At 47.3% G+C, this 25624-nt stretch overlaps 1 protein-coding gene across 1 annotated transcript in view; it reads left to right on the top strand.

The window, feature by feature from the left end:
- The first annotated feature begins 6577 nt into the window (after window positions 1–6577).
- Window positions 6578–25624, top strand: part of CMTM7 (CKLF like MARVEL transmembrane domain containing 7) — a 60740-nt gene continuing 41693 nt past the window's right edge. Inside the window, exon 1 of the mRNA XM_046640254.1 lies at window positions 6578–6775. Coding sequence (XP_046496210.1) covers window positions 6617–6775 — 159 coding nt within the window. The 5' untranslated portion in view covers window positions 6578–6616. The remainder of the gene's footprint in view (window positions 6776–25624) is intronic.

The raw sequence follows: 25624 nt of genomic DNA, 5'->3' as shown, positions 1-25624 counted from the left end.
CCACAGGCAGTGACATTTCAGCTGGACTTTCTTGGCTTGTTGGGAATTTGCCAGGTCAACAGTTTTCAACTGTGGGCATAAATACATCAAAATCACCTGTGGAACTTTTTCCAAACATGGATATCCAGGCTCCACCTGGGTGCCCTAAATCACAATCTCCAGGGCCAAGCCTGGGCAGGTATAGGATGTACAGGTTTCACAGGTGATTCTAATGTGCAGATCACAGCGTGGAAAAGGGAAAAATAAGCAAGATATTCTCTGCAGAGAATAACAGGAACCAAGATAGGAATGTGCAGCAAAGGTGCTCCAATCAGGGTGCTATCATCACAATAATAGATATCTCATCATCATCATCATCAGTGTCAGCAACATTTCTCAACATTTGACCTATTTTAGCTCCTTTGATCCTCATAGCAACCATTGCCTACAAAAAGCACAAATCCTAAAGCTGGTGTCCACAGTGCTGCTGGATCTGCCGCAGGCCTAACTCTCCAGCCAAGCCCCCAGCCCTTCTCCACATGTCCCCACGCTCCAGCTACACCACACCACGGGCAATTCCTGCAATCCCCAGAGCTGTTTCAGGCCTCCTGCCTCGGCATGTGCCCTTCCCCCTTTGCCCACCCAATATGTTTTCAATCACCCTTCAAGATGCAGTTCCAAGCAGCAACTCTGTGAAAGTTACTCCTCTCCATTCACGACAAACATTGCTCCCTCCTGTGGGCCATCCCCGCAGCTCTGTATTAAGCTCACAGATACGTGTGGAGTGCCCCTTTGGGCCAGGCACTCTGCTAAGCACTGGGCATGAGTGAGAACCCTCCAATCCAGACCTGGGCTCCGCCCCGTGGAGATGAAAATCACAGCTCCCTCTGCACCTGACTCGATTCCCTGTATTGTTATAGGCTGCAGACTCCCTGGGCAAGGAGTTCCTCTTCTGTGAATTGTTCTCCTTGGCATGTGGAAGGGTCCAGTAAGGTCTGCTGAATGATGGATGAGTCACAGCTAACTGGGAGAAGCCTCCTTCTCCTCCCTCCCCCTTCCAGTGACCCTTCCCCCGGAAGCTCTCTCGATTACTCAGACTGACTGAAATTCTATTACAGATGCAAAGTCCTTTATTTCACCCTTACAGATGGTCTCTGAAGCTCATGGTTATGGAAACAGCAATGTGCTGGGGGTCCTTCAGCCTCTAGGTGATGGAGTCTTCTTGTCCCAATATATAGGACATAAGGAATATTGAGAGATATATATACAAAAAGGTAACATGTATTACTATTAGCCAAACACTATTGGAGGCACTGTCGTGTGTATCATCCCATCCATGTCTCCTAGTTGCCCCAAGGGATCAGTTCTGTTGTTGCTCCTTTTTACACATGAGGAAATGGAGGCTCAGAGAAGGGTAGTAACTTGCCCAAGGACACATGTCTAGCAAGTGATGGAAACAGGAGCCAAACCCAAGTGGTTTGGTTCAAGTCCTGCCCCTCAGTCACACAGCTGGGCAGCAGACACAAAGGTTTCAGGGTCCCGCGGCGCCAAGGACCACACTCCTTGTTGGCCCTCAGCGGTGAGCACACACTGCTCTCCATCAGCCAGGCCTCAGCCACTCTGTTCCACTCACCCCCTCCCTGTTCCTCTCACGGCCCACCCAGCCTCATGGCTTCCACCTTCTCTCCAGGTGTCCTTTGGCTTCTGCTGCCTCTGCCAACGGCTAACCCCTCCAGTGCCTCCCAGTCAGACTCCTCAGGAGCTATTGGGCACAGCTCTCATGTCAGGCCACTCCAGACACGGCTGGCCAACCCCTTGATCAGCTGCTCCTGGCTCCCATCAGCGTGGCCGTGAGGTAGGGACACATGATCCGTGCTCCTCAGAAGGTCTGGGAGCATCACTGGGTCCCGGAGCCTTATGAACTTTAAAAATTCACTGGAAAAGGATTTAACAGGCAAGTGCTGGAAGAGGGCCATGGACACCTGATGCTTTTGCCTTCCTGTCTTATTTGCCATAACAAAATATTGTAGATTGGGTCCCTTAAAGCACACAGTTTGTTTTCTCACAGTTCTGGAGGCTGGGAAGTCCGCGATCGAGGTGCCAGCCAACTCAGTTTCTGGTGAGAGCTCTCTTCCTGGCTTGGCCTTCTCGTGGTATCCTCATGTGGAAGAGAGAGAGAGGGAGGGAGGGAGAGTGGGAGAGAGAGAGTCAGGGGAGAGAGGGGGAGAGGGAGAGAGAGAGAGCTGGAGGGAGAGAGAGAAAGAGAAGGAGAGAGAGATTACAGGACGGAGAGGGAGAGGAAGAGAGAGAGTGAAGAAGTGGGAGAGATGGGGGAGATGGAGAGAGAGAGTGAACGCTAGCTCTCTGGTGTCTCTTGTAAGGGCACTAACCCTCATGACCTGTCTAACCCTAATTACCTCCAAAGGCCCATCTCCAGCTACTGTCACTCTGCAGGTTAGGGCTACAGCATGTGGATTTGGGGAGGATGTAAATATTCAATCCCTAACACTGCCTAACATTCATTCCCCTTTCTGGGACCTGCACCCTGACCTTCCTTTTGGGAATCACCCCTCCCCCATTCAGTTCCCATGGTTCTAGGGAATTCCCCACCCCCAGCTGCACTGGTAGATGGAACTTGGCCTGTCCAATAAAAAGGTTCCACTCCCTTGCATATGATATTTGGTTGAAAGATGGAGCCAAGACCCATATTTGGACCAATGAGATGGCCTGTTATGGACTGAATTATGCCCGCTCAAAATTTATATGTTGAGGGGCTGGCCCGGTGGTATAGTGGTTAAGTTCACACAGTCCGCTTCAGTGGCCTGGGGTTTGCCAGTTCAGATCCTGGGTGTGGACCTATACACCGCTCATTAAGCCATGCTGTGGCAGGCGTCCCACATATGAACTAGAGGAAGATGGGCGTGGATGTCAGCTCAGAGCCAGTCTTCCTCAGCAAAAAGAGGAGGATTGGTGGCAGATGTTAGCTCAGGGCCAATCTTCCTCAAAAAAAAAAAAAAATATATATATATATATATATATATATATATATATGTTGAAACGCTAACCACCAATGTGACTGTATTTAGAGATGGGACTTTAGGGAGATAATTAAGGTTAAGTGAGATGTCCTAATCCAATAGGCCTGGTGTCCTTATAAGAAGAGAGACCAGCTCTGTCTCTCTCTCCCCAGGCACAGGGGAAAGGTCATGTGAGGGCACAGTGAGAAGGCAGCTGTCCACAAGCCAATAAGAGAGGCCTCACCAGAAACCAACCCTCATGGTACCTTGATCTTGGACTTCCAGCCTCCAGAACTGTGAGGAAATAAATTCTGTTGTTTAAACCATCCAATCTGTGGTATTCCATTACAGCATTCCAAGCAGACTACCACGGTACCAGAACCATTGGGGAAGAGGTGCCCTTAATAAAGAGGTGGGACTATTAGCTGGGAGGAAATATAAGCCTATGCTGCCGGAGGTCACTAGAGGCCCTGCCTGACGCTAAAGCCAACACAGAGGAGAGTGAAGCCAAGAGACAGAGGTCCTGATTGTGCCTAATCTGAGCACCTGGATCCAACCATGCCTGAAATAAATTTCACCTCATACTACAGTTACATAAGCCAATGAATTTGTTTTGCTTGAGTTTAATTTCTGTCATTTGCAACCAAAAGCATTGTGACTAATAGAGTCAATTCTCATTTTGTTATTTTTTTCATTACATCTGACCAGATGTATCATCATAATCACATTGGTCTAAACAAGTTGTGGTCAGACGATGACACTCTAATTGAAGCCTTGGAACCTGCACCCTCTCAGGGCAGGTAAAAAAGAAGTTAGAGATTCTTGAATTCTCAACAGCTAATCAGAGACCACCCATCTGGCTGGCTTCCTCTCTTAGAGTGTGAAGTCTTTAATGGGAGAATGCAGTCCTTTGCCTAAGCCCTGGCTCATGGGGGCAGTCCTTCACACCAAGAAAGCATCACGCCTGTGTAGACATTTTGGTGCACTTGGCAGCGGGTCTGATCTGTGGAGCCTTTTCTTGCATACCAGGCTGGCACATGGCTCTTGTACTGCCGAGCATCTTGCTCAAGCTCGTAAGTGATCACGATAAAGTGATTAACACAGAGTGGCCACTCCCAGTGATTATTTTCTTTCTGGGCTGGGTGGCTTATTGGCCAACAACAGTCAGAGAAACTCTGTAAAGTCTCAACTCTAGTGGACTCAGGGTTTGACAGTGATTCTCAAACACCAGCACACATCTGAATCATGTGGGAGGTGAGGGGGCGACTTGTCAAAACACAGATTTCTGAGCCTCGCCCCCAGAGTTTCTGATTTAGCAGATCTGGGCGGGGCCCAAGAATTTGCAAGTGATGCTGGTGCTGCTGGCCTGGGGACCATACATTGAAAATCACTGATTTAGAAGACTGCTGAGGAATTGGATGAAGCTCCCTCAGAGGAAGAGAAATTATCCAGTACTTGGTTCTTCTGCTTCCCTGAAGCCCTCACTTCAACAAAGACCCCCTGTCATCTCCATTGTGGGTTCCAAAGCCTTGGGAAAGTACAGGAGTGAAAATGTAAATCTACGTGAAAAATGATACGCATACCAACTTCCTGCCTGTGGGCATAGAGCTGGAAATGTTACAGAACGCCTGCCTGTCTATTGCCTTGTCACAGCAGCCCCTAGGTGCAATTATCTTTGTTTTACAGAGAAAGAAATGGAGGTACCAGGCACTGTGACTGCTGTATAAAGAGAAGACAGACATTGGAGGCAATTTGTTTTTTGGTCATGAAAATGATCAAATGTACACAAAAGTAGAGGAAATAGTGTAATGAATCCCCAAATGCCTCAACTTTGGCAATGCCTGGTTCTCAACCTTGAGTGTTCATCAGCATGACATGGGATACTTGTCAAAACACAGATTGCCTGAGTATGTCCACATTCTAGAATTATCAAGACTGCCACATTGACGACAGGATAGCACTGGCATCCAGTAATCTCACAGAGGGAGACTTTTTATGTTATCTCCAAAGGAAGTCACAAGTTCGGCCACAGGGACACTCTGCTCAAAGGGAACACTGATAACATATCTCACTGTGGCAACCCTGTTTGGACCAGTCTTCATTTTAAAAATAACCCAGAATGGGGGCAACACAGTATGTCACTGGATAACTGTTTGACAGCGTCTAACAGAAGTAAACATATCCTCGCCTTGTGACCCAGCAAATCCACTCATAGGTATTAACAAATAAAAATGGCAAGCAATAGGATATATTGGAGTATATGAGGAAGCCGTTTTGTGTAAACGTAATTTGGCCTGACCTTGTCTTTCCAAAAGGGCCTGACCAAGGCCATTGAGCATGCATTGTATATCTGCTTTAGATATTCCCTACGGCAAGAACAAAGGCCCTTGAGATAACGGGCAACTTCTCTCCCCCTCCCAACGTTGGCATTCCCTTAAGGATTAAGCATCTTTCCTTAGGCTGGGAACTGATTGCTGCGCTCACCTATGACCACCCAGCTCAAGACAATAGACTTGCCTCCTGCTACACCCACCAAGATAGCAGACCCACTACCTGCTGTGTCCATCAAGCTGTGCCGACAGGGCAATCTTGCGACTATTGTGGGAGGGACATTTCAATCATATGTGAAACAGCCTGTTTGGGGGTATATAACCACTCTGTATACCTCACTTACGTGGTGCCCTTTCTTCCTTTGGGAAGAAAGGCTCCGGGCCATGGTCCTCAGATTTCAGCTCAGAATAAACTCACCCAAATTTTCATTTATAGATTGGTTATGGATTATTTTCGTTGACAGTATTTACCCCAGAAAATGAGAGCTTACGTCCACCAAAAAATCTTACCAGAAAGTTCACCACAGCTTTATGTATTAGGTACAACAGGACAAATCTCAAATGCATAGTGTTGAGTAAAAGAAGCCAGACACACACACACACACACACACACACACACAAAAGCAGCCAGACACAAATGAGAGTATTCTGTGTTACTTCAAGTGTATCAAGTCTAAAAGTAACTAAACTAACCCATGGTGAACAGAAAGGAGATATCGTGGTTACCTGAAGCTTGGGGAAAAGAGGCTGCGTTGAGGGACGGTAGATTGGGAATGAGCAGGTGGGAACTTTTCGGGGGTACTGGCAGGTTCTATTTCTTGATCTGGGGAGTGGCTACACAGGTGTACGCCTACAGGAAAATTAATGGAGCCGAACACGGAAGGTTTGGGCATTTTGGTGCCTTAAGTTGTACTCTCAGCACACATCCGCAGCCACACCCACACAAAATCCCAGGAGGCTCAGACCCAGCTGCGGCCGGGCCTTGCCCACGACGGAAAGGCCACGGCCCATGGCGTCCGCTCCCCTCCTCCCTCCAGCCCCACTTCCGCGCATCCCCGAGGGCAGGGACCGCCGCGACCTCCCCGGGAAGCGCCGGCCCGGCCCCTGCCAACCCGGTCTGGCCACCGCTGTATCCCGGGCTCGGGGCGGGGCAAGGGACGCGTGCGCCCCGCCCCGCCGGCCGCCCGCCCGGGGACCCGGCCCCGCCCCGACCCCGCCCCCGGACCGCCCCTCCTTATCTGGCCCCTGGGCGGCTGCCTGGGGAGGCGGTGGGCGGGCAGGGGCCGCGCGATGTCGCACGGAGCCGGGCTCGTCCGCACCACGTGCAGCAGCAGCAGCGCCCCGGGCCCCAGGGCCGGCGCGGGGCAGGCGGGCGCGAGCCCCTCGGAGGGGCTGCTGGACCCGATCTACCCCCGCACGCACGCGGCCCTGCTGAAAGTGGCGCAGATGGTAAGAGCGGGGCGGGGCTGGGGTCCCATGGAGTGGCCCGGGAGGGAAGGGGTCCCGGGGGTGACGCGCCAGGCGGCTGGCGCGGGCGGAGCCCTCGGAGCATCTCGCCTCGGGCGTGCGGGCGGCGGATCGCGGTGGCAAGTCAAGTTGGAGGAAGGCTCCCTCTCGGAAAGTTGCGGGTGCAGCCCTTGCTCCGGGGCCCCAGGGCCCCAAGTTTCCCCAGCCGCCCCGCTGCGGGGCCTGAGCGGCTTCTGGTAGAAACCACGGGCAGAAGTTCCTTTTCGTCTTCCTTCCTCTTCCGTGGCCGCGCCGCTTCGAACCCGAGCCGGGGGTGGGAGAGTCGCCCGGGAGGCGGCGCTGAGGCCGCGAACCCGCCCGCGGCCTGCCCTGTCCTCTGAACCCGGCCCCGCGGGGCCTCCTCGCTCCGGGCGCTTGAGGCAGGGGGCCGGAGGTCCCGCGTTCCATGGTGGGGAGAAAGCACTAGGACCCTCGGGCAGCGCCCTGGACCCCTGCCCTCTCGAGTTCCAAGGCAGGGTCCAGGTCTCAGGGGCCGCCGGAAGGCAGATGGTCTGTTTGGAGTAGCCGGTACTTATTTGGGGAGCCAGAGTCGCCTGAATGGGGGTCACCTGCGGAGCCAGGCAGGATGAAGGGCTGGGCTTTGAGGGTGACCTGCGCCGCGCAGGGGCCTTCCGCCAGGGCACACGCTGCCCGGCCTCTTCTCGTGTTCTCCACTCTTTTCTTTTCTCCCTTCCCATTTTTTTTCTTTAAAAAATTTTCATCTTAAACCCCTTTCCCCTTTGTTTATGTTGTGAAACTGGGTTGGGCTGTTTGTGACTCTCCACTCATTGTAATGTTTGCAGCAAGAATGGTGGAGGGGGTAGTGGTGGTTTTGAAGAGGGATGTGGAGAAAGGACTGTGAGGGTAGAGACAAGGTAACAGCCCCACAAGCTGGGCCTGCTGAGCTGGACCCGCCCCAGGGGGCTGGACGCAGGCTGAGAGCTGCCCCTGCCTCCACAGCACTGTTCTGGTGTGTGTAGATGGGCTCTCATTTCCTGCTTGGGCCGGATCTGAAGGGAAAGGGGCCTGAGTTCCCTTTTCTCTACGAAGGGTGTTTAGATGGATCAAACATTAGGAAGTAGGGGCATGTTAGCTTCTACTAACAACAAAAAAAATGTGCTGAGCAGTGTTGGTTTTGAGCAAGGCATTTTTTGGCTCAGAATAACATTGCTGATCAGCCAAATAAGGCGCCCAGCCTACCTCCCCATCCTTAAAAGAGGATAGGGGTGAGACAGACCCTACCCGATCACTGGGAGACATATCATGGGTCGAATGATGAGTTTAGTGGATGAAGATGGGGATGAGAAGCCTCCATCTTGGTCCATGAGTTTGATGCACAGAGGTAATGGGGATGAGAAGCCTCTATCTTGGTCCGTGAATTTAATGCACAGAGGTAATGGGGAGGAGAAGGCTCCATGTTGCTCCATGAGTTTGGTGGACAAAGATTGTGAGGAAGAGAAGCCTTCGTTTCATTTTAAGCTCCTCAACCAGACTGTGGCCCTTGTGCCAGGTCGCAGGTGACAACGATGAGCCTATTGTCCAAAGAAGAGAACAACGACTTGGAGAATTGCTTCTCTGTGTGCCCCTGCTAAAATCATGCCTAGGAGGTTCTCACCCCTTCTTCCTTCCCTGGGGAGCTCCCTGTGGATGCACGCTGGTTTGAGCAGCCCCCAGGGCTGCAGTTGCCCTCGCAGGTGGTCATTTTACAATCAAGAGACTATCTAGGACTTGGGCCTCTTGTCTCCCTTCTGCCCATTGCCCCCGTGCTCCTCTCTCCTGGGATGCCTGCGTCAGCGTGTGATGTTCGTTTGTCTTCTTTGCTAGAAAACACTTGACAGCCAAGTTTTAACATGGGGAACAGCAGAAGCAGCTGAAGTGGTGCCACCCTTTGGGCACTCTGTCTGTGGGTCTCGCATTTTGACCGTTGATGTCTCACTTGCTTCCTGAACAGGCTGACCTTTCTGTGCTAGACTTCCCGTAAAGTGTTTTCAGCATGGTCTGAGCAATGGACCTGCCAAGATATTATGTTGAGAAATCATTGCAAAGACTGTTCCCTTGGAGAACAGCGTCCTTGCTTTGCTTTGGGCCTTTCCTGGGCCTACCAATACCAGAAAATGAGAAGGTGAGAAAACAGGAAGAAAGTGAGTTTCTAAGTGAATGTTGAACTTGCCGTGTCATCTTAATGAATTCTTATAATCCTGTGGCCACGATCGTTTAGTTTCTTTGGTCTTCCTCTTTAAAGACACAGTCACAATTGTTGGCCCTAAGGGTCTGGGTTTTTTTGTTGTTGTTAATAGCTGTATGTTTTGAGCCCTACTGTTCTTGATAATGCGCTAGGAATGACATACTATATACCGTGTATGTGTCATTAAATGTTTTTAAGAATCCAGTGAAGTAACATGTTTGACAGGTGAAGAAACTGGCTCTAAGGCTGAGCTACTCAAGTCACACAGCTGTCAGCAGCAGAGGTGGAGCCAGCCCCGGCCTGAGTGGCCTCATCCCCAGAAGACTTGCACAGGTGTCACTTATTAATACATTGAGGGCAATCAATGCCACAGTGAGGTACCACCTCACACCCAGCAGGGTGGTGACAATAAGAAAGACATAATAAGCAGCAAGAATGTGCAGGAGGTGAAGAAATCAGAACCCTCACACACGGCTGCTGGGAATGTAAAAATGGTGTGACCACTTTGGCAAGTCTGGCAGTTCCTCAAACTGTGAAACATAGAGTGCCCATAGATCCACTAATTCTCCTCTTAAGTGGAATATACTCAGGAGAAGTGAAAACATGTCCACACAAAAACTCGTACATACAGCGTTATTCATAATAGCCAAAAAATGGAAACAACCCAAATGTCCATAAGCTGATGAATGGATAAATAAAATGTGGTATATCTATACAGTGGAAGGTTATTCGGCAGAAAAAGGAGTGAGGTACTGATACATGCTCCAACGTGGATGGACCTTAAAAACGTTGTGCTAAGTGAAAGAAGCCCGACATGAAAGACCACACATTATATGCTTAGACTTAGACGAAATGTCCAGAACAGGCAAGTTATGGAGACAGGAAGTAGTCCGTGGTTGCTCAGGGCTGGGAGATTTCGGAGCAATGGGGAGTGGCAGCTAGTGGATGCCTTAACATTTTCTTGGCTTCTGGAAACTTTTTTTTCCCGTCTCATTGGCTAAAGACAACTCATCACAAGTACTGAGATAAGGGGTTTGTTTTTGGGATGATGAAAATGTTCTAAAATCGATTGTGGTGATGGTCACACAACTCCGTGAAAATACTAAAAACTGTTGAATTGTACACTTTAAATGTGTGAATTGTATCTCAATAAAGCTGTTAAAAAGAAATAGATCTAGGGAGGAGCTTGAGGAGGTGGAGATACTCTGCATGACGCCCCTGGGTGTGGGAGGGCCACAGCTACACTTGAGGAAACTGCCTTGGTGTCCCCCACCCCACGTCCACTACTAGAGGGAGGAATGTCCGCCTGTGAACCTCACAGAGTCTAAGATGAAGAGCGAGGTCTCCTGGCATCACCTGCGTGCTGGGGGAGCCTGAGCTGGAAGGGATGCCCTGGAGTCTGAAAAGGTCCAGATGCTCTTGCTCATGGCCTGATGAGCACTCCTCATCAGTTCATTTGTTTGGCACTTATGAATGCCACATTCATCTTCGTTTCTGCAGGAAACAAATGGCTGCGACGAAGCCCTTGCCCTCAAGAAGTCTGTGGTTCTGCTGAGGAGAGACAAGTACCAAAACTGTCTGGTCAGGGAGATGAAAGCGCTGATGGTTGCCCGCATTAGGGAGGAAGGACAGAGGGAAGATGAAGTGGCATTTGAGTTGAATCTTGAGAGTGAGTCTGGGTTTGTCAGGTTGGGAGCGCCCCATTTCCCTCTCCAGTGCCATCATTCAGTGTGTTTAAGTTAGAGACAAATGATAAAACATCATTTATCTTTACCATTTATCATCACCATGGCGGGGGTGGGGCGGGGGGAGAGAGAAGATGTAACAAGACAGGAGCCAGTATTTGGGCAGTTCTTAACCATCCCTCCCCTGACATTTAGAAAGAGGCTTTATTTAATTTCTTGAGCATCTGCTGTGTTCATAACTCTGCGTGGCATGTGGAATACAGCAGGTAACAAGACAGACCCTGTCTGCCTGTGCGGAAACACAGAGACTGTGACATTTCCAGAGCCATAATATGGAGGAGAATGTAGTTTCACAAGCAGCAAAGATGGAAACCTAAATGTCTTCCAGAAGCTTCACTTATTTATTCAGCAAATATTTGAGTACCTACTGTATGCTAGGGCACTGTGGAAAGAAGAGTAAACAAGACAGATCAGCCCCTGTTCTCTTTATACTGTAATAGGAAAAATAAACATGAATCAAATGATTATAAATATATAACTATAAACTGGGACAAAAGCTATGAAAGAGAGGTACTCAGTACTGTGGAGAATTAACTAGGGGATCTGACCTGTCTGGGAGGTAAAGAAGGGCTTCTCTGAGGAAGGGATATTTGAAGGATGAAGCAATAGCTTTATCAGAAGGAAGGAGAGCACAGACAATGGCTCTGAGTCTGGAGGAAGGAGTATTGCTGTGCTTGGAGGGGAGAGAACAAGGGTGGGGGTGTCATGGGTGAGACTGGAGAAATACACTGGAACCAGACCCCCAAGGCCTGCCAGATCCTGATGAGGGTGTGGTCCTTACTGTAAGAATAGCAGGGAAGCATCATGTCAATATCAACCCCATGTTGAAGTGGTTCTCAACGGGGCTGTACTGCCCCCTAGGGGTTATTTTGGAACTTTATGGAAACTCTTTTGGTTGTCATGGGGATTAGGAATGTATTTGTATACATTTTATTTATTTCAAGGTAGTAATGAGGGCATTGCAAATACTTAATGTTCTACAGAGAGGTTTTGTCTGAAATAAGATTAACGGAGCCTACCCAGGCTGGTGGGGCCTGAGTGGGTGTGTGAACCAGGGGAGAGTACCTAAGTTTTCTGGCATGAGAGAGCATCCTACAGACCTTCCTGGAGGCCAGGGCAATTATGGGCTTCACTTTGGGAATTCACAGCCCACTTCCCAAATAGAATTAGACTGTAGGGGATCTCAGCTGCTGGTATAGCTGTGGATAGACCTATGAGTGGAGAGTGACCCGGAGTAACCCAGAACGGTCCACCTCTCCATGTTCTGTTTACATCTGTATAGCAGGGGAGTACCCGTTTGGTTCCCAGATGCAGTCTGCACACCCATGTCTGATTTCCTGGAAGCTGGAGAGTTAAGGGCAGCAAAGAACTCCACTGCCAAGATTCTGTGACCCCAACCAAGTCCAGATCCAAGAACAAGACACTGCTTTCTATGCCAAACAAATCAAAATGAAAATAGAACATGGCAATTTATGGGCTTTATTCCCAATAGCAGAAGTAATACTTTTTTATTGTAAAAACTTTGGAAAACAGGAGAAAATAGACTCTCCCACTCTCTCTCCCCTGAGATTAATATTTAAAGTAAAATTTCTTACTTCATAGTGGACATATATAATTTGGGGTTTTTAAACAAAATTAGGATAATATACTGTATATATTCTGTAAAACGCTTCTTTTGTTTAATATATGGTGAACGTTTTCTCGTGTCACTTAATGTCTGTCTGCAGTTTGGTTTTTAACAGCCTTGTTGTAGCCAGTCTTGGATGTGCCCTGGTCTCTGAGACCATCCCCTCCCCCTTACTGTGGCTCAGGGAGCTGCCAGTTCTGCCCGAGTACGAACAAGGCTGTGAGGAACTTCCTTGTAGAGAAGTCGTGGTGTACAGATCCGTAAGTGCTTCCTCAGGGTAAATGGCAGTGACCTTTTACAGAGAGAGAAATGAAGTCCTTCTTGCCCTTTTGAGCATGGAGCACGGTGGCTTTAAATAATTGTATAGACTTTTTAACGTCTAGAAATTAATAGGTGTCCCTTTATCATCCAGAAATTTCAAGGAGCCAAATGTGATAGTAATAATATTTTAAGTTGTAATTGTATTTTTGGTTTCTGATGGTTTGGAAAAGGAACAATGACATTGACGGGCTAGAAAATTCCATGATGCCTTTAATGCACTTGCAGTCAAGTACTGGCAACTGCACCCGCCTTCATTTGAAGAATGATGATACCACACAGGTGTGAGACCTGACTTTTTCAGGCTGCAGAGCATGTAGATTTCTTAACCTCTGGGAAGGATTTCCCTCCAGGGCATCCCGAATAACCACCTGCCCCCAGTTTGAGAACCACTGGCCAAGGGGAGATGGTACTGATGAAACACCAGCTGAAGGGTCCACCAGGCTGTGGGGGCCACGGGAGGATGATGGGGTGTGCGTGGTCCCTGTAAGTATGCAGAGAGTCCCACAGGTCTTCCAGCCTCACAGCAGGTCCTAGACACCCTTCAGGGTCATCGTGGGCCTCCTTTGGGGGACTCCCTGTGTGAGTCAGTGTATTTATTTAAATTGTGTCAGGAAAGGCCCCTTCTCTGCTCGCCTCCTCCCCGACTCTCATTTGGCGCTTCCTGCTCAGCGCCACTGGACATCCATCTGTTTCCTCCCCGCTGCCATCTGCCCAGGCATGCTGCCCGGGGAGGCCTCCCTCTGACCCGCCGCCCGCCACATGCTTGCTGTCTTTGTCACCGTTTTGGCTCGGCAGTTCCCTCACCCACTGCTCACTCCCTGGCATTCCTCGCTGGGGTCCTTAGCAACTCCTGGCACCAGCGGCCTGCCTCAGAGCCTAGTGCTGGCTGCTGGTTGCAGAGACCTCGGGTCTTCCTGAGGGAAGAGAAGGGTGGGCTGGACTCTCTCCTCACCTCGGCCCCATCCTGCGCTCCCTGGCCGAAATTGTTAACGGAGATGCTTCTCAGCCTCCTGCAGAGAACGCATTTCACCTGGTTTGTGTTTTAATCAGCAATGGCAGTGACAGGGCTTTCTTTTCCTGATTAGCACACTTTTTTTTTTTCACTTTAGATAGATAGGATAGATTGATAGAGAAAGAGAGAGAAATTGTCTATAAAGTGGTTTCTTTATACCACTTGTTTACAGAAAGGATTGCTGTGAAACTTAAGAGAAAAGCAGTATCATCCTCATTTTTAAAGATGGAGCAAATAAAGTTTCTTCAGAAGTGAATGGGAAGGGGAAAAAGAAATTAATTAAATGCTTTTAGGTACAGAGTAAATTGGAACCTTCTGGAAAGCAGAGAGAATGACTAAATATAGTATGACCTCGATATATTTCTATTCACTTCTTCTTAGGTTTTCTTTATTCCCCTGAGAAGGCAGCAGCAATGCTAGTATTGTTTATGAAGAAGTTTTTTAAAAACTTTTCCTCTCAAATGATAAAAGTGATACTTTAATAATATAGTAAGAATAATAGCATCTATCACTCATTGAGTTCGTGTTATGTGTCAGCCACTGGGCTAGGCGTTTTACGTCTGTCACCTCATTTAATCCTCATGATAAGTAGGTCCTATCATTATCTGCATTTACAGATGAGGAAACTGAGGCTCAGAGAGGTTAGGTACCTTACCCAGTCACAAAGCCATAAATAGTGAAGCTGGGTTTTGGAGCAGGCAGTTTGAGTCCATATCGTGAGCTCATAAAAGGACAATTTGAGGTCATTTCTTTTTCATTATCAATACACCAATGAGTATTTTCCCACGTCATTAAACCTTGTTTGAAAATGATGTTGTGATAACTGCCTAGGAGTCCTTGTTTGGTTGTACCGTAATTTATCCATTAGGCCCCTCGTTGGTGGGCAGGCTGCAGCAGTCCTGAAAGGAAGTGCTGTGAGATACGACAGCAGGTGCCAGTGACAATTTCACCCCTTGCCAGAGATGAAATCAGCCGGAGTGGGGAAAACCCCTCCCTGGGTACTGAACAGTGTGTGTGTAGTATTTTAGAAAGCATTTTCACGTGTTGCCCAGAGGGCTGCTGGAAGACTTAAGAGGAAACCATTAGTGTTCATTTTTAAGTCATGAGTTCCTCCAGATGGGGCTACTCAGGTTTGAGTGTCTGCTCTGCTATGTCAGGCGACTTTACATGCACGTGCCCTTTGTTTAACCCTTCCAGTGACCCTGTGTGTTACTTATTTCCCCCTTCCTCTGGTTGAATGGAGACTGAGAGGTTTTGTAACTTGCCCAAGGTTCAAAATAGCCTTGAAATTCTGGAGCCAGCCTTGGAACCCAGGTGTGGCCAAGGCCTAGCCTTTTCCTACCGTGGTATGCCATCTCTCCATGTATGGTGAGCAGGCTCCCAGGCTAGCCCACTGTGTCAGACACATCCAAGGGTGACCCCCAGTGAGTCAACCTGTGTAATTCCATTCTCTTGAGTGTAGGTGGGCCCTGTGACTTGCTTCTAACCAGTAGAATATGCCAAAGGTGATGGCTGTTACTCCCGTGATTGTTACATCATATGCCAAGGTGAAGGGATGCTGCAGGTGATTAAAGTCCCAAATCAACTGAGTCTCAGTTAATCCAAAGGAGATTATCTCCAAGTGGGCCTGACTTAATCAGGTGAAAGTCCTTAAAAGAGATAGGGGATCCTTCCCAAAGGGAGAGATTCTCCTGCTGGCCCTAAAGAAGTAAGCTGCCTTGTTGGGAGAAGGCCGGGCAGAGGGCCACGTGGCAAGCATCTATGGGCCATGGCTAGAGGCTGAGAGCAGCCTTCGGCTGACAGCAGCAAGAAAACGGGGCCTTCAGTCCTACAGCAGCAAGGAACTGAACTCCAGCAACCACTGTGCCAGCTTGGAAGAGGACCCCAAGCCTCAGATGAAACCCCAGCCTCAGATGAAACCCCAGCCTAGCTAACGTCTTGACTGCAGCCTGGTGAGGCCCTGAGGAGAGGACTCTTGCCTGAGCTCCTGACCAGTAGAAACTGTGAGATGACAAATGAATGTTGTTTGAAGCTACTTAGTTTGTGATAATTTGTTATGCAGCAGTAGATAAGTCATACACCCACAGTGTCCCCTGTGTCAGATCTCTGGCACTCTCCTGGCTGTTCCTTAGCAAGGAAAGATGGAGCAACAGCTGTGCAGGAGGCAGAAGGTGCAGTGGCCATTTGTATAATAACAAAGAATTTTTCTATGGGCTGTGGTCTCATGTCACTGAATTCCTGTGGAGTAAATCTGTTTGTTGAGTTCTCGCCCTGGGCATTGTGCTGAATGCTTTATATGAAGAACTCACTCATCCTTGCAGCATCCGTAAGAGGTGTCAGTATTCCCATTTTACAGATGAGGAAGCTTGTGTGGGGAGTTTAAATACCTCATCTGCAGCCACCAGGCTTGTCAGCACTGCCGCTATCTCCCCACTGTCCCTCTCTCCTCCAGGTCCCTTCCCAGAGCCATTCTAAAAAAATTAAAATCCTGATCCAAATAGGAACTATGGTCGTATAATTTTAAAATTGTATTTACCTGTTTTGAATAGATAGCGTTCACATGATCAAGATTTCCAAAGTACAAAAAGCCCCCCAGTGCCTACTTTCCCTCCCTGGAGGCTACCAGTGATACCGGTGTCTTGGGTATCCTTCCAGTTATTTGCTGCTTCTGTGTGTGTGTCTACTCTCCTAGCCTACGTGGGAGCATATTTATACTCACTGTTCTGGACCTGCCTTACTTTCCATCTTGGAAATAATTCCATATCCATTCAGAGTGTTTTCATTGTCCTTATTCTCTCTAACAGCTGCATTGTGTTGCAGAGAATGGATTTGTCATGATTTATTTAACGAGTCCCCTATTGACAGGCCTTTAGGTTATTTCCGATCTGTCATCTCATAGTGCGGTAGTGGATACCTTTGTACATATCATGGTTTTGTGTATGTACAAGAATATCAGGAGGAGAAATTCCTAAAAGTAGAATTCCTGGGCCAAATGTTGCATGCTCTTGGAAATGTTTTCATCCGTCCCGTAACTCAGATTCTCAAACATCATCTTGTGACCTTCTCCCAGAGGGTTGCAGAGGTCTTCCAAGTCCACTGTTTTGGAGAAAGACTCTACTCAGTGTTCAGAGTTCCACTGTTCCAGTATCCCACTTAAGTTTAAGATATGAGGAACCTGGAAAGTCTGCATAAGAAGACCTGTGTGACCAACATTATTCTTAGAATTTTCCAACGTCCGTCACAGGAAGTGTTGAAGTCAGCGCTAGAAGTGGAGCTAGAGATGGCGATTCTTGTGCAACTGGTTTCTTGACCAGGCAAGGGTGGGAAAAGGAGTTAGAGAAAGATGGGTCTCAGAAGTCTAGCCTCAGCCTGATCTTGCAGGGAGCTCTGGAAAGTGAGGCGCGCCACGGAGATTCACCTGTTTTGAGGCAACAAAGGTGGGCTTTTGTCCCCTTCCTTAGCTACAGACCAGGGAGGGGAGTAGATAGATTCCCAGGGAGCTCTGAGCCAGGCAGCTGCAGCTGTCCAAGAGAAATCTTCAGCAGAAAGTTGCAGGTAGGTGGAGTTAGCGGCAGCGCCCCCTGCAGGAGCTGGAGGATGATGCACTGACCTGGTTAAAGGGAGCACAATGGAGCAGGGCATGGATGGAATGCCTGTGTTACTCAGGAGCCAGTGGAATTGCTTCCTGTCTGTCTGATCTCTGCTGAGGCGCTAAGCTGATGCGCTCTGGGGACTACAAACCTGACTGCAGCCTCTTTCCACCTGCACAACTGGTTTATCAGTACTCTTATCCAGGCGCCCCTGGATCTGCAATGCCAGGCGGCTGTATGACAGACCACACAAGACATTTGATGTTACTGTTTGCTTCCCATGTAAGCAGTCGTGTTATTTTTCTCAACTCTTATTTGAAACAAGAGGAGAGGAAAACAAGGTTTACTGAATGAAAAATAAAATCAATAGGGAGCGAAATTATTTCTGTAACCTTTTATGGACAATTAGAATCAATGTCATGGTGTGTACCTAACTTGACCGTATCTGCTTTCACTCCTTGGAGAGACCTAAGACCATAACCACAGAAAAAGTTTCCTGGAGAATAGGTATTTGATTTCAGTGATGGGGGCCTTGTTGACACATATGTTGTGAATTTCACTTGGAAAAGGTAAAAGAGGCACTGTGGACCCCTTGTATTGATAATGTGACATTGGTTTTACTAGGTTTCCTCGAGTGTCGCCATTATTAAGCAGTGTGTCCTGTTTACTGCTTGCCACTTTGGGCAGAGGAAAACTCTGCAGCATAGTATGCATTCCCTGGTCTTGATGGGGGTCTTGCTGACAGTAAGTCTACTGTCACAGTGTGTGGTGACATCAATCCTGTATTTAGAAATGTGATTGCTCCTTCAACATATAGTGGCCTTAGTGTGGTTTAGGGATCAGAAATTGCTTTCCAGATGTAGTGGGTTGAATGGTGGCCCCCACAAAAATACATATCTACATCCTGATCCCAGGAACCTGTGAATCTTATTTGAAACAAGGGTCTTTCCAGATATAATTAAGGATTTGAAATGATTATCTGGATTGTCTGGGAGGGCCCTAAATCCAATGACCAAGTTTTTGTAAGAGACACACAGAGGAAGACAAGGTGGTGGTGACGTGAGGATGTGGCAGAGGTTGCAGTGATGCAGCCCCCAGAAGCCGGGAGAAGCCAGGAACAGGTTTTCACTAGTCTCTCCAGAGAGAGTGCAGTCCACAGATGCCTTGATTTCAGCACAGTGATACTGATTTTGGACTTTTGGCCTCCAGGACTGTGAAAGAATAAATTTCTATTGTTCTGAGCCACAAGTTTGTGATAATTTGTTACAGCAGCCACAGGAAACTAATATAACCAATTAAGACTTTCCATTGCAGTCAGATCCTGATAATCTTCGGCAGAGTAGACTGTAGAAATTCAGTACTTTCTCCTTTTAGAATCACTGCTCATTGCCAGGAATGAAGCTTTAGGGAGGTGATGGCCCCCCTCTGCCACTCTGGATGGCGATTACATCTGAATCTTCTTTATTTTAGAACATCTTTTTCCTTAATAGTCTCTTCAAAGGAGCAGCAGTCCTTGAATTTCTGCTGAGAAAAGCAGAACCATAAAGAATGAGCAAACATGAAGAGAAGATCAGAGCATCCTTCTCAGATGGCGGGGTGGGGGCGAGAGATGAAAAGTATGTTCCAAGGAAGTGCTGCTTCTGACCTTCCACAGGCGTTGAATGCAGTGTCCCCAACTCCCCGGACCATTAGTTTGCCAAACAATTCTTAACAGCGTTCTAGCAGAATCCTCAAGATACTGCAGCTCAAAAGGTAAATATATTAAGGTGGTCAAGTGAGCTCTGCTTAATCTATTTGTGAAATAGTGGCTATTTTTTAAAACGTTCGTAGAAGTGCCCGATGATTTAAGTCTCTATATACTCTTTTGTAACTTTTTATTTATAAATAATTCCAGATCTACAGAAACTTTGCAGGAACAGTACAGAGAACTCCCTGTGTCCCCTTCCCCCGGGTTCTCCAGCTGTTAATATTTTACTACATTTGTTCAATCATTTCCGTTTATGTGCATGTTATTTTTCCTCTGAACCCTCTGAGAGTAAGCTGCAGCCACCATGCCCTTTTGTCTGGCCGTACTTGACTGTGCACCTCCTAAGAAGGACCTTCTCTTACAAACCGCAGTACAGTTACGGCAGTGAGGAAACTAATGACACGAGGGCTGCTGCTATCTAATCTGCCAGCCTCATTCAGATTTCACAAGTGACCCACTAGTGTCCTTTTTCTGGTCTAGGATCCCATGCTGATCACATGTTGCATTCAGTTTGATGTCTCTTTAATCCTTTCCATCTGGAATAGTCCTCCTTGTCTTTCATGACCTTGATGTTTGTGAAGAGCCCAGAACAGAGCAGCCCCATCAGTGGATATTAAAGTTGGTTTGGAGGGACGCTCTGATTCTCAGGGTTTTGTAGCTACAGTGGAGGCAAAAGAAAAAGAAAAGAAAAGGTGTTTGGCTCCTGGTGTACCTTATCTCAATTCTACTGCTTTTGTTTTTGCGAAAGTCCCTTTTACAAACTTCCTATCTGAAGTTATCAATAGTTATTGTTTCAAGGTGAGCTTAACTGCATGTCCTGTTTAAAAAAATTTAAAGATTTAGCTCAAATGTCGCATCCTTAGGATAATGGCTAAAATTTGCTGAGGGCTTATCACCTACCAAGTCCTGTTCTGTGGACTTGACCTGAGTCACCTCATTTAACCCTCACAACAGCCCCAGCAGTTAGATACTCTTATTTCTCATATTTTTTACCATCTGGATTCATGGTCATGGTGCAGTCAGATGATGCCCGGCGGGGGTTCAACTCAATGGCAGAGATATTTAGCTGTTCCCAAAAACTCCTGCTCCCTCTTTCACCGTGTAGGCTTGTTTCTGGTTGACAGTCGTGCAGCCACAGACATTTCCTGCAGCCATGGTGGTTAATTGCGGCCAGCCGGGCAACTAGTTCTCACCAATGGAATGAGAACAGGAGCGCTAATTGTGACTTCCTGTCTGAGGCTTTTAAGAGGCAGAATTCTCTACTCTTTCTTTTTGTATCAGCTCTATGCAGAGGACTCCAAGGCCCTGTTTTTCATATTAAAGTTAAGGGAACAGACAAACCCAGGTCTAGAGACGGGCTGCCCCTGAAGGGTCTCCCCCGACCCCCACCTGCAGTAGTCTCCTGAACTCCACCCTAAGCGCCAGCCCCCTGTTGTGTTGCCTAGTCTGATTCCTTCACAGCACTTTTCTAGCCGAAACCCCTCGTTCGCTCTTCGTTACTCGGTGATGGTCGGTCTTCTCCACCAGCACCTGAACTGCAGAGGGGCAGCGACCTCTCCATCTGGGTCACCACAGGGCACCTGGTTCAGAATGTGGTGCCTGGAATATAGAAAGCTCGCATCATCATTTTTTTTTTTAATTCGAATGAATGGATAAAAGCACGTTTTCTTTGCCAAAGCCTCTGGTATTAGCAGTCCTTTCAAAAAAGTGAGCCTGGATGAAGAGCTTGAGAGCCTTGGACTTTGCTCAGAAGTCACGGCGACGCTGTGTTGGGAGGCACCTGCTGAGGGTGGTCTGTGGGCCCAGCTGTGGGAAGGACCCCTCTGCCAGGCCCAGAATGCACCCTGGGGCCCCTGGCACAGAACTTCAGGTCCACAGGCCAGGAAGCGGGGAGTCTGGGTGGAGGGAGGAGAGGCCGGGAGAAGACACAGGTGGGGACCCTAGCAAGGAGAGGCTGGGCTGCCCATCCCAGAGTTTGTGATAAAGATACAGTTCTGCACTGGCTGCCAGTGCGATGGCACCTTTCCTTTTTGTTCAGTTGAGTTGACAGGTTTCCGCTGACACACAGTCAAAACGGCGGGTTCCTACGCCAAAGCAAACAGAGACAAACCAAGGGATGAGCAAGTGTCTGTCAATTTGTCAAGCTGTCAGGGCAGGGTTCCTAATTTAAACCAACATCAGTAAACACAGAATAGTGGCATTACTGTGTCAAATTAAAGGCTAACAGAATCGAATGCCAGGCGTGGCCAGCTCACTTTTCGGATTTCTGTTTCTGGCTCGGTGCTAACCCTTTGGTGTGTCCCACTTATGGCCCTTTGCCTGGCAGAGGCTCTACTTCATGTCACTTTGTCAGATATTTATTTCACGTCCACTCTGTCCCAGCCCTGTGCCGGCTGCTGGGGGTACAGTGGTGAACGAGGCAGAAAGTCTGGACACTAAAGAGGTATCTTATTTTATCACCTCTGAGGCACCACTGTTTTAGACACGGCTAAGAAAGAAAGAAAATTTTAATTATATGATGGCACAAATCTCTCATCATTTAGAATTTTTATGCTCATTGAAAGAATTCTTTTAGACTTAATTAAATGAAGATTTTATATATTCTTTTATTTTTATACATACTGTTGTAGGGGAGGAGGACATGTCCTCTCCCCAAATGGGGGTTCGTCTGGCTGGAGAACGAATTAAATTTACATGAGACAGAATAGCAAGAGAAAATTAAACAAAGCTTTATGAGGAACCATGGCCCGGGGCCTTTCTTCCCGAAGGAAGAAAGGGCACCGAAGAAGTGGGGTGCACAGAGTGGTTATATAGCCCCCAAACGGGGTGTTTCACATGTGATTGAAATGTCCCTCCCACAATAGTCACAAGATTGCCCTGTTGACACAGTGCTTGATGGACACAGCAGGTAATGGTCTGCTATCTCGGTGGGCGTAGCAGGAGGCAAGTCTATGCCTGGAGCTGGGCGGTCACAGGTGAGTGCAGCAGCAATCGGTTCCTAGCCTAAGGAAAGATGCTTAATCCTTAAGGAATGCCAAAGTTGGGAGGGGGAGGGAAGTCAGTTACAGGAGGTTACCAGACTAGCACAATAAAATGCAGATTTTAAGTCCTTGCCTTTGGTATTGATTAAGAGTTTTTGGAGAGTAGGTCATCCCCTTTCTTCTTCCTGGTACAGAGAGGGAGGCACCTTTTACAGATAGAGATTTACCTTACAAATGTAAATGTGTCCTAACAAAGGGCAAGTTCCATTCCTCCTTCCCTGTCCCAGTTTATCAAAAGCAATCAACCTCAAATAATCCTGATACCAAAGAGACATATCTTGGGGTGGCCAATTCCAGGTCCCCACACTGTCATCCTCTGTGCCATCAAGATTGTGAGCAGTGCAGCATTCCTTAGGAGAAGCCGTAAGAGTCTAGAAGCCGTTGGTGCTGGGCTCGCAGGCTGGCTCTAGACTCCCGCTTTGGGAGTGGTGCCTAGACCTGCCTGATTCACCATCACGCCGTCTCAGCCCCACCACCCTCTGGTTCCCAGGGCTTCAAAGAGCGCTCCATTCTTTTTTTTTTTTTTTTAAAGATTTTATTGTTTTCCTTTTTCTCCCCAAAGCCCCCCCCACCCCAGTACATAGTTGTATATTCTTCGTTGTGGGTCCTTCTAGTTGTGGCATGTGGGACGCTGCCTCAGCGTGGTCTGACGAGCAGTACCATGTCCGCGCCCAGGATTCGAACCAACAAAACACTGGGCCGCCTGCAGCGGAGCGCACGAACTTAACCGCTCGGCCACGGGGCCAGCCCCCGCTCCATTCTTGTTGCTGTGATTTTCTCCCATGCAGCTGACATCCATTCTGCAAGTTTTGATGCTGGCACTTTGGACATTGGCACATGGCAATGGTAACTACTCCGCAACCACTCTCTGGTCTGGCTGGCAGCAACTATAGCATACACCTCTGGCTTGAGGGAAGTAAAACATGAAGGAAGTAGCACCTTTGAATCAGTGAAGTGTGTTTAGTGTGAGGGTGATGAGCATCGTGAAGGAGGAAAAAAAGGATGCTGTGAGCACTGATAACGGGGGGTCCTCCCCAGTCTGTGTGTCAGGAAGGAAAGAACCTCCAAGCTGACACCTGAGCACGGGAAGGGGGAAGGCAGGAGGAAAAAGCAAGAAGAGTGTTCTGGAGGAGGGAAGAGCCTGCACAAAGGCCCAGAGTGGAGAGTTTGAAAAAAATTCTTAATCAGTTCACAAAATGGACTATTTGGTAGTGGTTCAGTTTGGAAGAACTGTTAGCCACTGAAACAAGTTAGTAGTGGTTCTGACAACCTCTCCGTCATTGTCAGCTGTCTCATGGAAACTGCTGGAGGAATTAATGATGCATGAGCATGTTACTTTACCTGTTTCATCTGGATCTTCCAAGGAAGACGTTTTATAGGTCTAGAATTTTATTTTTGTTTTTGAGATTTTATGTTATTACACAAATATGATTAGAGTAGCATTAATATAATTAGATCCGAAAAATTATTAAAAAACAAAAGTCCCCCCTGGGCCCACTATTCCATAAATTCCATACACCATCTGTTTTGGTCCTTGTCTAAGTGTATACGTGAAATTTGCAGGGCTGATCCTACTGATTACAATCATGGATTCTGCTTCCTCTTATTTTTGTATTTCAAAATCCAATATTTAGTGACATGTCTCTGTTTCTATAAAGTCTTCATAATTGTTCAGTAATATATACAATCATCTAAGTGGATATTCTTTAATTTACTTAACCCTTAACTTTTGAACATGTAGCTTGCTTTTGAGCTTTTAGCTGCCATAAATGATATTACATTGAATATTTGCAGGGGTTTGCAAATTACAGCCTGCTGCCCAAATCCAGCCTGCCACCTGTTTTTGTAAATAAAGTTTTATTGGAACAGAGACAAACCCATTCTTTTATGTATTGCATACGGGTACTTTTGTACTACAATGGCAGCGTTGAGTAGTTGCGATAGAGATTGTATGGCCCTCAAACCCTAATATATTTACTATATGATCCTTTACCAAAAAAATTTGCCAGGGCTGTCCCGGTGGCCTAATGGTTAAGTCTGTGCACTCCGCTTCAGCAGCCTGGGGTTTGCAGGTTCAGACCCCAGGCACCGACCTAGCACTGCTTGTCAAGCCATGCTGTGGTGGCATCCCACACACGAAATAGAGGAAGATTGGCACAGATGTCAGCTCAGGGCCAATCTGCCTCACACACAAAAAAAACTTGCCAACCCCTGTTTCACAGTGTGTAGTAGAGCTTTCTTCTGACTAGAGGTATTTAAGACAGATTCTGATAGATCTGTTATTTTGTTAATTTCAAAACAATTTCTAATTTACAGCATGAATGTGGTCCACATAGACAGTGACACGTCAGGAGAACAAATGAATGAACCACTTCATTGACCATTACAAGATTATAATAATTAGAAGCTATTATTAAAGCAACTTTGGCCCATTTTGTTTGTACTCAGAGTTTACTAATTTACGTCTCCATTGTAACCCGCTAGTAGTACCCAGTTCATTCACAGCATTTCTCACAGTTCTTAATTGTATTAGTGTAATGCTAGTGGCTGTAACAAATGAACCCTCAGATTTCAGTGGCTTAACACAATGGCCTTTCCCCCAGCTTGTTCCCTGGCTAGGCACCTCTTCTCAGCTATAGCTCTATGCTTTGGAAGGAGAACAGACTTTTGATATCACTTATATCACTTAGCCATCTCTGCTACAATTACTATTTTTTAAAGTTATTTTTTAAATAGATAATATATATATTAAAAATATACATACTATATTTAATATATAGTATATATTGTATATCTAATAATGTATATTCACATGGTTCAGTTCAAAATCCACAAAGTCTAAAAAGGATAAACTGGGAAAAGTTTCCCCACATCTCGGTTTGGCTGCCACCCTTCCCAGGTGGTGACATTGTCTCCATGGTTTGGGTATACTCCCTGTTCTGCACCTTGCTTTTTTTTTTTTTTTTTTTTTTTTGAGGAAGATTAGCCCTGAGCTAACATCTGCCAATCCTCCTCTTTTTTCTGAAGAAGACTGGCCCTGAGCTAACATCCGTGCCCATCTTCCTCTACTTTATATGTGGGACGCCTGCCACAGCATGGCTTGACAAGTGGTGCCGTGTCTGCACCTGGGATCTGAACTGGCGAACCCGGGGCCGCCGAAGTGGAACGTGTAAACTTAACTGGGCTGGCCCCTGCACCTCGCTTTTTAACGTTTTTATTATGGGGAATTTTCAACATAACCATATTGAGAATATTATAGTGACCCCACACCCATCACCCAGCTAAAACAGTTATCAACACATGGCCAGTCTTGTTTCATCTAAGTCTCCCATCCACCCCATGGATTATTGTGAAGCAAATCCTAGACTCTGTATTTCAGTATGCATTCTTTTTATAATGAATACTAATATTACTATTGTCACAGCTTAAAAAACTCACAGTAATTCCTTAACATCATCAAATATCCAGTCTGTTCAGGTTTCCCCAGTTGTGTGTGTGTCTTTAAACAACTGGTTGGTTCAAAT

The sequence above is a fragment of the Equus quagga genome, chromosome 1, assembly GCF_021613505.1.
Source record: "Equus quagga isolate Etosha38 chromosome 1, UCLA_HA_Equagga_1.0, whole genome shotgun sequence".
Classification (NCBI taxonomy): Eukaryota; Metazoa; Chordata; class Mammalia; order Perissodactyla; family Equidae; genus Equus; species Equus quagga.
The sequence above is the reverse complement of the archived record's forward strand: the minus strand, read 5'-3'. Positions and strand labels throughout refer to the sequence as shown.